Source organism: Tachyglossus aculeatus, chromosome 9 (genome assembly GCF_015852505.1).
Source record: "Tachyglossus aculeatus isolate mTacAcu1 chromosome 9, mTacAcu1.pri, whole genome shotgun sequence".
Classification (NCBI taxonomy): Eukaryota; Metazoa; Chordata; class Mammalia; order Monotremata; family Tachyglossidae; genus Tachyglossus; species Tachyglossus aculeatus.
The window spans coordinates 4286640-4301411 of record NC_052074.1 but is presented as its reverse complement, the minus strand read 5'-3'; the positions used below and the strand labels follow the sequence as shown (position 1 = coordinate 4301411).

Sequence of the window (14772 nt, the reverse complement as noted above, 5' to 3'; positions counted from 1 at the left end):
CTAAGCATTTGGATCTTAGAAGCAGCGTGGCTTAGTGGAAAGAGCCCGGGCTTGGGAGTCAGAGGTTGTGGGTTGTAATCCCGGCTCCTCCACTTGTCAGCTGTGTGACTTTGGGCAAGTCACTTGACTTCTCTGGGCCTCAGTTACCTCATCTGTAAAATGGGGAATAAGTAGGACAACCCGACAACCTTGTATCTCCCCCAGGGCTTAGAACAGTGCTTCGCACATAGTAAGTGCTTAACAAATACCTACATTATTAGTATCATTATTATCTTTGTCCTCTGGGCAACCCCTGTTCCCTCAGCACTTATGTATATAGCTTTAAATTCTGTATTATAAATTATTTATTTATATTAACGTCAGTCCCCCCCCGCCCCTCGAGACTGTAAACTCGTTTTGGGCCGAGAGTGGTCTTCCGACTCTGTGGTATTGTACTCTACCAAACGTTTAATAAAGTGCTCTGCACATACGAAGCGCGTAATAAATACCACGGATGATGATGATGAGAGAAGCAGCGTGGCTCAGTGGAAAGAGCCCGGGCTTTGGAGCCAGAGGTCATGAGTTCAAACCCCGGCTCCACCACTTGTCAGCTGTGTGCCTTTGGGCAAGTCACTTCACTTCTCTGGGCCTCAGTTACCTCATCTGGAAAATGGGGATTAAGACTGTGAGCCCCCCGTGGGACAACCTGATCACCTTGTAACCTCCCCAGCGCTTAGAACAGTGCTTTGCACATAGTAAGTGCTTAATAAATGCCACTATTATTATTATTATTATTATCTTCAAAAACTAGTCTCTCTAAGACCAGAGTTTCCCCCTCCCTGCCTATCTCCACTTCTGTCCTTCTCATCTTCTTCTCCCTCCTCTTTGTCCTCCTCCTCCTCTTCCTCATACCTCCCCTCTCCCCCTCTTTAGCTCCTTTCCCTCTCACCTCTCCCTCTTCTTTCTCCCACCTCCCTCTTCTTTCTTCCCTTTTTCCCCCTTTTCTTTCTCCCACTTCCCCCTCCTCTCTCTCCCACTCATTTCCCTCCCATCTGCACCTTCCCTCTCCCCCACGCTCCTTTCAATCTCACCTTCTCTTCCTCTCGCTCTGGCTTCTTTCCCTCCTTCATTCAATTCCCCTCTCTGCCCTCTCCTTCCTTTCCCTCACCTCCCTTTTCCCATTCCTCCCTCGCTTCCCCCCAAATACAGTGGTTTGACGTAGCCCCCGAATAACTTGGCGGATTTAAGCACCGCTTCCTGAGTGATGGGATCTCTCAAGCTACATATTTTTTTTTGCTCCCAATTCCACTAAAGGAGCCCTTCCTTCCTTTTAGACTCATTCTTACACTTGAGTAGTTGACAACATTACGGCTATGGGCGGAAATTAGCAGGGAAATCGTCGTACTGTTTGCGATTTTCACTGGAACATCAAAATACTCCGTTGACTCAGTGGAATCTTTTGTTCTCGGATCGGTCCGGTGTTCAGTCTGACATGATGATGTTTGATTTCTTTGACAAAATTCACATTCAAAGGGCTGAGTATAATAAGAGTTGCCAGCCCACAAAAATTCTCCGCCTATCGGGGAAGCACTTTTCTTTCTTTTTCCTTCGGCCTGATTAGCATCACGTGTAACCACCTTTAAAATCTTTGTCATGTAAATTGTAAGTGGTTTTGTAGGCATTACTTGTCTCAAACCATTTGAAAAAAAAAAAACAAAAAACCGTGCCTGGCAGAGTAATTGCTTGTCACAATATAATCCACAAACTTGATGTGTTTTGGTAACTTAAAATATGACACTAATTTTTTCTTGTGTGCATTTTCACCCCTTGGACTGTAAATGAGGGAATAATCGACTGTCACTGTCACCGGCCATTAGGTGTATTAACTGTCACCCGTTTGTGATTGGATACACAGTGTCCTTACAGTGTCGCGGTCGGAGACGATCAATTTCGGTGGTATCATCTGCTGTGTAAAGTCAACTCATCGGGCCATTGGACTATCGCCTAGGCAAACAGATTTACCCTCTTGTGTCCTGTGCGAATAACGGCTTAAAAATGGCTCCGAACAAGTCACGGTTAAACCTGCAACCCAGAAAAATGAAGCAGTTCCCACTCAGTTCCCTCATCTGTAAAATGGGGATTAAGAGTGTGAGCCCCATGTGGGATAGTGACTGTGTCTTGTGTGATCGGGTTGTACCTTGTATCTACTCCAGCGCTTAGAACAGTGATTGGCACATAGAAAACACTTAACAAAGGCCAACATTATTAGAGAAGCAGCGTGGCTTAGTGGAAAGAGCCCGGGCTTGGGAGTCAGAGGTCATGGGTTCTAATCCCGGCTCCGCCACTTGTCTGCTGTGGGACTTTGGGCAAGTCATTAACTTCTCTGTGCCTCAGTGACCTCATCTGAAAATAGGGATTAAGACTTTGAGCCCCACGTGGGACAATCTGATGACCTTGTGTCTACCCCAGTGCTTAGAACAGTGCTTGGCACATAGGAAGCGCTTAACAAATGCCATCATTAATTTTTTTATTTTATTTCATCTGCCTCAGTGCATAGAATAGTGCTTGGAACATGCTGTGATTATTATTATTGGAATGCCTGGAATGCCCTCCCTCTGCCCATCCGCCAAGCTAGCTCTCTTCCTCCCTTCAAGGCCCTGCTGAGAGCTCACCTCCTCCAGGAGGCCTTCCCACACTCAGCCCCTTCCTTCCTCTCCCCCTTGTCCCCCTGTCCATCCCCCCCATCTTACCTCCTTCCCTTCCCCACAGCACCTGTATATATGTTTGTACATATTTATTACTCTATTTATTTATTTATTTATTTATTTTACTTGTACATATCTATTCTATTTATTTTATTTTGTTAGTATGTTTGGTTTTGTTCTCTGTCTCCCCCTTTTAGACTGTGAGCCCACGGTTGGGTAGGGACTGTCTCTATATGTTGCCAATTTGTACTTCCCAAGCGCTTAGTACAGTGCTCTGCACATAGTAAGCGCTCAATAAATACGATTGATGATGATGATTATTTATTATTTAAAAAAAAAACAAATCCCCCCCGCCTCAGGGACTTGGGTGTCAAAGACAACCGGTGTGCTAACTTTTCGTCCCCCACTTCTTCCCGGCAGGATCTGTTCCGCGAACGATGCGGCTCTGAACTTCACCCTGGAGTTTTCCAACTGGAAACGGCTCCCTCCCGCTGTCCTCGAGCTCCTCTCTCTCCACGCCGAGCGGTCCTCTTGGCTTCTCCCGCCGCATTTCGGTGAGCCGCTCAGTCCATCTCGGCCCCCATGCTGCCCTGGGAATTCCAATCAATCAATCAATCGTATTGAGCGCTTACTGTGTGCACAGCACTGTACTAAGTGCTTGGGAAGTACAAGTTGGCAACATATAGAGACAGTCCCTACCCAACAGTGGGCTTACAGTCTAAAAAGGGGAGACAGAGAACAAAACCAAACATACTAACAAAATAAAAGGGAAGTAGCTCCCCTCTCCTGGGCTTCACCGACAGGCCGAAGAACACGAGGATGACAGTGGCCTTTCCAGACTGAGCCCCTTCCTTCCTCTCCCCCTCGTCCCCCTCTCCATCCCCCCATCTTACCTCCTTCCCTTCCCCACAGCACCTGTATATATGTATATATGTTTGTACAGATTTATTACTCTATTTATTTTACTTGTACATATCTATTCTATTTATTGTATTTTGTTAGTATGTTTGGTTTTGTTCTCTGTCTCCCCCTTTTAGACTGTGAGCCCACTGCTGGGTAGGGACTGTCTCTATATGTTGCCAACTTGTACTTCCCAAGCGCTTAGTACAGTGCTCTGCACACAGTAAGCGCTCAATAAATACGATTGATGATGATGATGGTATCTGTTAAGCGCTTACTATGTGCTGAGCACTGTTCTAAGCACCGGGGTAGGCACAAGCTAGTCAGGTTGGACACAATTCTAGACTGTGAGCTCGCTGTTGGGTAGGGACCATCTCTGTATGTTGCCAACTTGGACTTCCCAAGCGCCTAGTACAGTGCTCTGTACACAGTAAGCGCTCAATAAATACGACTGAATCCTTGTCCCACGCGGGCCTCACAGTCTTAATCCCCATTTTACAGCTGAGGGAACTGAGGCCCAGAGAAGTGAAGCGACTTCCTTAAGATCACACAGCAGACAAGTGGCGGTGCCGGCATTAGAACCCAGGTCCTTCTGACTGCTGGGCCCCGGCTGTATCCACTAGACTGATCTGCTTCTCACGGTCTAAGTAGGAGGCAGGCTATGTGTTTAATCCCCATTTTACAGATGGGGAAACAGAGGCCCAGAGAAGGGAAGTGACTTGCCCAAGGTCACACAGCAGCCAAGTGGTGGGGGCGGGATGCGATCCCATCCCAGGAGGGGATGAGGGGCCAGCCAACGAAGGGTCCCGAATCCCATCATTGCCCACAGAGTGTCTTGGAGACAAGGGTGACAGTGGTCCCTCTGATTTCCACGCAGACATCTAGAGATATACCAGCAAACACCAAAAAATCCTGGCTCTGCCACTTTTCATTCATTCAATCATATTTACTGAGCGCTTACTGTGTGCCGAGCACTGTACTAAGCGCTTGGGAAGTCCCAGTTGGCAACATATAGAGGCGATCCCTGCCCAGCAACGGGCCCACAGTCTAGAAGGGGCAGACAGACAACAAAACAAAACATGGAGACAGGTGTCAAGTCGTCAGAACAAATAGAATTAAAGCTAAATGCACATCATTAACAAAATAAATAAATATGTACAGTAAAATGCATGGAGTGATAAATCTGTACAAACATATATACAGGTGCTGTGGGGAGGGGAAGGAGGTAGGGTGGGGAGGAGGAGAGGAAAAAAGGGGCTCAGTCAGTCACTTGTCTGCTGTTTGACCACGGGCAGATCACTTCACTTCTCTGTGCCTCAGTTTCCTCATCTGTAAAATGGGGATTGAGACTGTGAGCCCCAAGTGGGACAGGGACTTTGTCCAACCCGATTTGCTTGTATCCACCACAGTGCTTAGTACAGTGCCGGGCCCTCAGCTCCATGAGAAGCATAGGGTTTAATTAGGACTGTAATTTTTAGACTGTGAGCCCACTGTTGGGTAGGGACTGTCTCTATATGTTGCCAACTTGGACTTCCCAAGTGCTTAGTACAGTATTCTGCACACAGTAAGCACTCAATAAATACGATTGATTGATTGATTGATTGATTGACTGTAAACTCATTACGGGCAGGGAGCGTGTCTGCTGTTGCCAATGCATTGTACTCTCCCAAGCGCTTAGTACAGCGCCCTGCACATAGCGAACGTTCAGTAAGTACCATGGATTAATTGATTGATTGATTGACTGTAAACTCATTACGGGCAGGGAGCATGTCTGCTGTTGCCAATGCATTGTACTCTCCCAAGCGCTTAGTACAGCACCCTGCACATAGCGAACGTTCAGTAAGTACCATGGATTAATGGATTGATTGATTGACTGTAAACTCATTACGGGCAGGGAGCATGTCTGCTGTTGCCAATGCATTGTACTCTCCCAAGCGCTTAGTACAGCGCCCTGCACATAGCGAACGTTCAGTAAGTACCATGGATTAATTGATTGATTGATTGACTGTAAACTCATTACGGGCAGGGAGTGTGTCTGCAGTTGTCAATGCATTGCACTCTCCCAAGCGCTTAGTACAGCACCCTGCACGTAGCAAACGTTCAGTAAGTACCATGGATTAATTGATTGATTGATTGACTGTAAACTCATTACGGGCAGGGAGCGTGTCTGCTGTTGTCAATGCATTGTACTCTCCCAAGCGCTTAGTACAGCGCCCTGCACATAGCGAACGTTCAGTAAGTACCGTGAATTGATTGATTGATTGAAAAGGGTGTTGGGAGTTTCGAAGCTAAGATCATTCCATCCAACATAACAGTAGCATTTCGAGTCTCCACTTTAAAGGACACAGTCTATTTCGAGGCTGGGCTAGTGAGTTAATAATATCCATCAACGATGTTATCTAGAAGACACGTTGCTGGGGAGTTTTATGAGTTTACATATGTAGAATTTATTAATCTGCATCTGCCATCATCTTGTCGTTAGGATGGGCGAATCTTCCTTCTGAAAAATGTGAACCTTGAGCAGAAATGAATTTAATAGATCCCCGGTAGAGATTGGGAGCCAAATGCAATAATGAATGAAGATGGATTTAAGGTATTAGAAAGAGCATTTTCCCACAGAGCAGGAATCTGGCTAGAAGAATCGAAACCACCTTTTCACCCCTGGGTTTCTCGGATGATGATGGGTCGACTCGCATCCGTAACCGATAATTACTTGGGTAGCGGAAAGCAGAATCTATTGTGGGCAGTTAGACTGTGAGCCCACTGTTGGGTAGGGACCGTCTCTATATGTTGCCAATTTGTACTTCCCAAGCGCTTAGTACAGTGCTCTGCACATAGTTAGCGCTCAATAAATACGATTGATGATGCTAAAGAGAGGGGCGGTGAGTTTGAGAAGCACAGGAGTAAACTCATCTCTAGACTGTAAGCTCATTGTGGGCAGAGAATGTGCCTGTTTATTGCATTGTACTCTTCCCAGCGCTTAGTACAGTGCTCCCACTTAATTTCTCTGTGCCTCAGTTCCCTCGTCTGTAAAATGGGGATTAAGACTGTGAGCCCTATGTGGGACAGGGACTGTGTCCAACCCAATTAGCTTGTATTTATCCCAGTGCCTGGCATATAGTAAGTGCTTAACAAACGCCACAATGATTATTATGGTTAAATGCATCACACTGTACTGAGCACTTGGGAAAGTACAACTGAAGTACAGTGCTCTGCACACAGTAAGCGCTCAATAAATGCGATTGATGATGATGATGAAGTCCGAGAAACAGTCCCTGTCCACAAGGAGCTTCCAGTCGGAGGGAGAGAAGCAGAGATGGGTCAAATGAGAAAATCATCGTAATGTAGGGAGGCCTAGTGGAAAGAGCATGGGCTGGGAGTCAGAGGATTTGTCTGCTGTGTGACTTTGGGCAGCTTTTCTGTGCCTCAGTTACCTTATCTGTGAGATGGGGATTAAATCCTATGTCTTCCCGATTTGGACTGTGAGCCCCTTGTGGAACAGGGACCGTGCCCAATGCGATGATCAGGCTTAGTATAGACACGGAATCAGCACTTAACAAGAACCATAATTAATATAGCAACTGGGAAAGAAGGGAGAGGGGTTTCTCTGAACACCTTGACATATGGCAAGTTGGAAGGCAGTACAGCAAATCCTGACAGGTTCCCTGCTGAAATGGAATATATCCACCAAAGGCCTCTTGTTTAATTATGCTCTGGTAGTTAGGGTTTTTTTTTTAAAAATGGCATTTGTTAAGCACTAACTCTACGCCAGCACCATCATTATTATTATTAGGACTAAATGCTGGGGTACAGTGCTCTGCACACAGTAAGCGCTCAATAAATACGACTGAATGAATGAAGGGGGTAGAAACAAGAAAACTCGGGTTGGATGCAGCCTTAGTCCCCGTGGCTTAGTGGAAAAGAACATCTGCTTTGGAGCCAGAGGTCATGGGTTCGAATCCCAGCTCCGCCACATGTCCGCCACAAGTCACTTCACTTCTCGGAGCCTCAGTTCCCTCATCTGTAAAATGGGGATTAAGACTGTGAGCCCCACGTGGGACAACCTGATCACCTTGTATCCCCCCCCCAGTCAATCAATCAGTTGTATTTATTGAGCGCTTACTGTGTGCAGAGCACTGTACTAAGCGCTTGGGAAGTACAAGTTGGCAACATATAGAGACACTCCCTACCCAACAGTGGGCTCACTATCAGCGCTTAGAACAGTGCTTTGCACATAGTAAGCGCTTAACAAATGCCATCATTATTATTATTCCTCCTCCAGGAGGCCTTCCCAGACTGAGCCCCTTCCTTCCTCTCCCCCTCGTCCCCCTCTCCATCCCCCGCATCTTACCTCCTTCCCTTCCCCACAGCACCTGTATATATGTATATATCTTTGTACATATTTATTACTCTATGTATTTATTTATTTTACTTGTACCTATCTATTCTATTTATTTTATTTTGTTAGTATGTTTGGTTTTGTTCTCTGTCTCCCCCTTTTAGACTGTGAGCCCGCTGTTGGGTAGGGACTGTCTCTATATGTTGCCAACTTGTACTTCCCAAGCGCTTAGTACAGTGCTCTGCACACAGTAAGCGCTCAATAAATACGATTGATGAGACTGTGAGCCCACTGTTGGGTAGGGACTGCCTCTATGTGTTGCCAATTTGTACTTCCCAAGCGCTTAGTACAGTCTCTGCACATAGTAAGCGCTCAATAATTACGATTGATGATTGATGATGATGATGATTTTCCAGATGAGGTAACTGAAGCCAGAGAAGTGAAGTGACTTGCCCAGGGTCACACAGCAGACAAGTGGCGGAGCCGGGATGAGAACCTAAGCTCCTCTGACTGGCCAAGTTGTTGCCAACTTGTCCTTCCCAAGCGCTTAGTACAGTGCTCTGCACACAGTAAGCGCTCAATAAATACGATCGAATGAATGAATGAGTCCTAGGACCGTGCACTTTCCACTAGGCCACACTGCTTCTTCACGGGCTTGCACGAAGCGCCGATCTTCTTGCCTTTAAGAGGCTTTCCTAGGCATGGAGGCTTAAGGAGATTTTGTCACCAGAGCATTGCCTCCTCGATATTTTTCCGAGTCTGCTGCGCGGTTAGATCGATGACTCCCACTGTTGAGTTTTGAACTCCGTGTCTTTCCTCCACATTTCTTCCCGCCGGATCCCAGCTCTCGGAAGCGGAGGACGGGAGGTGTGAGGTCAGGAAAGCAGCCCTTTGGCTCTAACTGGAAAGACATTGTAAGCTGTGGAGTGAAAGACCGCAAACCAGACCTAACCCTAACCCTGGCCCTTTAACCCTAACAGTAGGATTTTCGGAAGAATCGCCCTCGAGTCTGTAAAATTTGCCATCTTTCGAGTTCCAGGTTTTCGCTACAAAAGACTCCTACCATTCATTCAGTCATTCAGTATTTGTCGTGAGCTTACTTTGCGCAGAACACCGTACTGAGCGCTTGGGAGAGGACAATATAACAATCAACATTAGCATTCCCTGCCCACATCGAGTTTGCAGTCTCGAGACGAGTTGGCAGTTGGCTTGAAATAGGATGGGGAATTAGGATGCAGTGCAAGCGCTTAGTACAGTGCTCTGCACACGGTAAGCGCTCAATAAATACGATTGATGATGATGAAAAGCAGTTTGGCCTAGTGGATAGAGCACAGGCTTGGGAGTCAGGAGGACCTGGGTTCTAAGCCCTACTCCACCACGTGTCTGCTGTGTGACTTTAGGCAAGCCACTTCACAGTTTATTTTATTAATGATGTGTCTATATCTATAATTCTATTTATTTATACTGATGCTGTTGATGCCTTTCTACTTGTTTTGTTTTCTTGTCTGTCTCCCCCCTTCTAGACTGTGAGCCCACTGTTGGGTAGGGACTGTCTCTAGATGTTGCCAACTTGTACTTCCCAAGCACTTAATACAGTGCTCTGCACACAGTAAGCGCTCAATAAATACGATTGAGGATGATGATGATGAAAGAGCACGGGCTTGGGAGTCAGAGGTCATGGGTTCTAATCCCAGCTCCGCTATATGTCTGCTGTTTGGCCTTGGGCAAGCCGCTTTACTTCCCTGTGCCTCAGTTACCTCCTCTGGAAAATGGGGATTAAGACCGTGAACCCCACGTGAGACTCGGACTGTGTCCAACCTGATTAAATTCTAACTAGCCAGCATTTAGTACGGTGCCCGGCAAAGTGTAAGAGCTGAGCAAACATTGAAAAAACAACAAAACAAAACAACTTCTCTGTGCCACAGTTTTCTCGAGTGTAAAATGGGAACTTAATACCCGTTCTCTTCCTATTTAGTCTGTGAGCCCACTGTGGGACAGGGCCCGTGCCAGACCTGTTTGATTTGTTTCTGTCCCGGTGCATGAAAGAGTGCTTGGCACAGAGTTCATTCATTCATTCATTCATTCATTCATTCATTCATTCATTCATTCACTCATTCAATTGTATTTATTGAGTGCTGACTGTGTGAAGAGTACTGTACTGAGCCCCTTCCTTCCTCTCCCCCTCATCTCCCTCTCCACCCCCCCATCTTACCTCCTTCCCTTCCCCACAGCACCTGTATATATGTATATATGTTTGTACATATTTATTACTCTATTTATTTTACTTGTACATATCTATTCTATTTATTTTATTTTGTTAGTATGTTTGGTTTTGTTCTCTGTCTCCCCCTTTTAGACTGTGAGCCCACTGTTGGGTAGGGACTGTCTCTATATGTTGCCAACTTGGACTTCCCAAGCGCTTAGTACGGTGCTCTGCACACAGTAAGCGCACAATAAATACGATTGATTGATTGATTAAGTAAATACCATAAAAAAGATTGCGATTTTGATTACACGAAGGAGCAGTAACAAGTTATTTTCCAGTGAGAAGCTTTTTTGTCGCTTCCTCTAAAGTTGTTTGCTGAAGATTTAGGAATTGCCGCTAGAATCATATTTATCAGGCTGTGGGTTACAGACCGTCGTATCTACACGCAAGAGGAATAAGAGCATTTTGCGGGGAAATGGGCTAGATAAGCCCTTCAGCCTTGGGGAATTTTTCCCCTAGGTAGGTGTAGAGACTCAATCCAATTTGATATTTTTAAATAACGTGGGTCAGACAAAAGAATGAGGCGAGGGAGAAAGTGTGATATTATTTCCAGTGAAGGTCGTCGTCTCAACTTCAGAGGTGAGAACGTTATTCAACAGTTTAAGGTCTCTTGTGTCTGGCTGCTACTCTCACTTGAAAATGTCTTTTAAAACCTTCCGCAGGATATATAGTTCAAAGGGCCGGATGGATGAGTTTTTCGTATCCAATTGGAAAACTTCAGAAATCATAACAAGGTGTAACTCCTTCTGTTATGTGTGGCAGAATGATTTTCCTTAACAGTGCCCTCCTTGGTTTTAAGTTCCTTGAGGGCAGGGAGTGTGGGTTTAATTGATAACAACTATAATAATAATAATAATATTTGTGGTATTTATTAAGTGTTTACTATGTGCCAGGCACGGTACTAAGTACTGGTGGGGAATACAAGCAAATCGGATTGGACACAGTCCCTGTCCCTCATGGGGCTCACAGTCTCAATCCCCATTTTCCAGAAGGGGTAACTGAGGCCCAGAGAAGTGAAGTGACTTGCCCAGGTCACACAGCAGACGTAATAATAATAATTAATAATTGTGGTCTTTGTTAAGCGCTTACTATGTGCCAAGCACTGTACTAAGCGCTGGGGTGGATACAAGCAAATCAGATGGGACACAGTCCCTGTCCCTCATTGGGCTCACAGTCTCAATCCCCATTTTCCAGATGAGGTAACTGAGGCCCAGAGAAGTGAAGTGACTTGCCCAGGTCACACAGCAGATGTAATAATAATAATTAATAATTGTGTCTTTGTTAAGCGCTTAAGCACTGTACTAAGCGCTGGGTTGGATACAAGCAAATCAGATTGGACACAGTCCCTGTCCCTCAGGGGGCTCACAGTCTCAATCCCGATTTTCCAGATGAGGTAACTGAGGCCCAGAGAAGTGAAGTGACTTGCCTAGATCACACAGCAGACGTAATAATAATAATTAATAATTGGGTCTTTGTTAAGCGCTTACTAAGCGCTGGGGTGGATACAAGCAAATCAGATTGGACACAGTCCCTGTCCCTCATTGGGCTCACAGTCTCAATCCCCATTTTCCAGATGAGGTCACTGAGACCCAGAGAATAATAATAATAATAATAATGTTGGCATTTGTTAAGCGCTTACTATGTGCAAAGCACTGTTCTAAGCGCTGGGGGGGGATACAAAGCGATCAGGTTGTCCCATGTGGGGTTCACAGTCTTAATCCCCATTTTACAGATGAGGTAACTGAGGCTCAGAGAAGTTAAGTGACTTGCCCAAGGTCACACAGCAGACATGTGGCGGAGCCGGGATTAGAACCCATGACCTCTGACTCCCAAGCCCGGGATCTTTCCACTGAGCCAAGCTGCTTCTCATGTTGTGGACATGTTGTGGAGCTGAAATCGGACCTTAGGTCCTTCTGACTCCAAGGACTGGCCTCTATCCATTAGGCCAAGCTGCTTCCCTTTGACTTAATTCATCCATTCATTGGCTCCTATTTATTGAGCACTCACTGTGTGCAGAACGCTTTACTAATAGTGCTTGGGAGAATACAGTATAACAATAAACAGACACATTCCCTGCCCACAACGGTCTTACACTCTAGAGGGGGAGACAGACATTAATCTAAATAAATAAATTTGCAGATATGGACGTAAGTGCTGTGGGGCTGGGTGGGGGGGGTGAATAAAGGGAGCAATCAATCAATCAATCAATCGTATTTATTGAGCACTTACTGTGTGCAGAGCACTGTACTAAGCGCTTGGGAAGTACAAGTTGGCAACATATAGAGACAGTCCGTACCCAACAGTGGGCTCACAGTCTAAAAAGTCAGGGCGATGCAGAAAAGAGTGGGAGAAGAGAAAAGGAGGATGTTGCCGACCTGTACTTCCCAAGCACTTAGTACAGTGCTCTGCACACAGTAAGCGCTCAATAAATACGATTGAGTGAATGAATGAATGATTCAGGGAAGGCCTGTTGGAGAACGTGTGCTTTCAAGAAGGTTTTGAAGGGTTGGGGAGAGTCATTGGCTGTTGGATTTGAGGAGGGAGGGTATTTCCTAGACTTCTAGACTGTAAGCCCACTGTTGGGTAGGGACAGTCTCTATATGTTACCAACTTGTACTTCCCAAGCGCTTAGTACAGTGCTCTGCACACAGTAAGCGCTCAATAAATTCGATTGAATGAATGAATGAGTGAATTTCAGTTCAGAGGCAGGGCTGGGGGTGAGGGCTTGGTGATGAGCTAGACGAGATCGAAGCACAGTGAGAAGGTTAGCGTGAAAGGAATGAAACGTGCGGGCTGGGCTGTAGTAGGAGAATAGTGAGGTGAGGTAGGAGGAGATAAGGGGATTGAGGGCTTTAAAGCCAACGGTGAGGAATTTCTGTTGGATGAGGTGGTAGATGGGCAGCCACTGGAGTGGGGAAACACGTCCTGGACGTTTTTGTAGAAAAAATGATCCAAACAGCAGAGTGAAGTATGGACCGGAGTGGGGAGAGACAGGAGGCTGGGAGGTCAGCAAGGAGGCTGATACAGGTAATCCAGGCGGGATGGGATAAATGATTGGATTAACATGGTAGCAAGGGGCAGATTTTAGCGATATTGTGAAGGTGGAACTGACAGGATTTAGTGATGGATTGAGTGTGTGAGTTGAATGAGAGAGAAGAGTCAAGGAGAACACCAAGGTTATCGGTTTGTGAGACAGGGAGGATGGTGGTGCCATCTGAAGTGATGGGAAAGTGATAGGGAGGTCAGGGTTTGGGTGGGAAGGTAAGGACTTCTGTTTTGGACATGTTAAGCTGAGCCCCCTCCTTCCTCTCCCCCTCACCCCCTCTCATACCCCCCGCCTTACCTCCTTCCCTTCCCCACAGCACCTGTATATATGTATATATGTTTGTACGGATTTATTACTCTATTTATTTATTTTACTTGTACATATCTATTCTATTTATTTTATTTTGTTAATATGTTTTGTTTTGTTCTCTGTCTCCCCCTTCTAGACTGTGAGCCCACTGTTCGCAACATATAGAGACGGTCCCTACCCAACAGCGGGCTCACAGTCCAGGGGTGAGGAGAGGGCTGTGCCCCAAGTGAGCGCTGAGGAGGCAGGCCTGAATTCATTCATCATCATCATCATCATCATCAATCGTATTTATTGAGCGCTTACTATGTGCAGAGCACTGTACTAAGCGCTTGGGAAGTACAAATTGGCAACATATAGAGATGGTCCCTACCCAACAGCGGGCTCACGGTCCAGAATGAGTTCGGTGGGGGCCGGGGGACGAAGCCCTGTGCTGAGCGCTGAGCAGTGCGGCGGCGCGGTGCGGCCCGGCCCGGCCCGGCCCGGAGGGTCCCCCACCCCTTCCCCTTCACTCCTGGCTCCGCCAGTTGTCAGCTGTGTGACTTTGGGCAAGTCACTTCACTTCTCTGTGTCTCAGTTACCTCATCTGTAAAATGGGGATGAAGACTGGGAGCCCCCTGTGGGACAACCTGATCACCTTGTAACCTCCCCAGCGCTTAGAACGGTGCTTGGCACATAGTGAGCGCTTAATAAATGCCATCATTATTATTATCTCATCTTCCCATTCACTCCCCGCCCCCATCCTCCTCACCCCCTGCTCCCATTCTGTCCCCCCTTGCAGCCTCCATTCCGCCGTTGGCTCACCTCTGCCGCCTGGAAATCCGGTCCCTTCTAAGCGCGGAGCGGGTGCGGAGGCCCAGCTGCGTGGCTCAGCTGCAGCTCCCGGCGAGCCTGCACGACTACCTGCTCTTCAGAGACGTCCTGAGAACGCACAGCATCCCAGAACACTTCGACCACCCCGAGCCCGGAGGAGCCGACGGCACCGGTTGACGCCGCTCGTTTCTCGTTCGGGATCTCTCCAGGAAGAGAAAGCGGCCGAGAAGCATGGCCTGGGCAGGCCGGGCTCACGTAGGCCGACGCTTCGACGCTCCTGGGTTCTCTAGACCCTCGTCTGCCCTGTATTGTTCAGCCTTACCCTGCCGCCCTTGCAAGATTGAAAATAAAGAGCGATGGAAACCCACCCTCTTGAAGTTTGTTCCACCATCTCATCCTTTGGCTTCCTGTCACGGAT

The 14772-nt window shown here is 46.9% G+C and overlaps 1 protein-coding gene across 4 annotated transcripts in view; it reads left to right on the top strand.

Annotated features, from left to right (window-relative positions):
• ASB3 (ankyrin repeat and SOCS box containing 3) overlaps positions 1 to 14721 on the top strand; it is a 90590-nt gene extending 75869 nt beyond the window's left edge. For 3 of the 4 annotated variants that reach the window (XM_038751106.1, XM_038751108.1, XM_038751107.1), the window contains 2 exons: positions 3105 to 3238; positions 14323 to 14607. In XM_038751106.1, the coding sequence (XP_038607034.1) occupies positions 3105 to 3238; positions 14323 to 14531 (343 nt within the window). In that variant the 3' untranslated portion in view covers positions 14532 to 14607. Of the gene's footprint in view, positions 1 to 3104; positions 3239 to 14322 lie in introns of all 4 variants that reach the window. The other variant, XM_038751109.1, reaches the window with a different exon arrangement.
• The last annotated feature ends 51 nt before the right edge of the window (positions 14722 to 14772 follow it).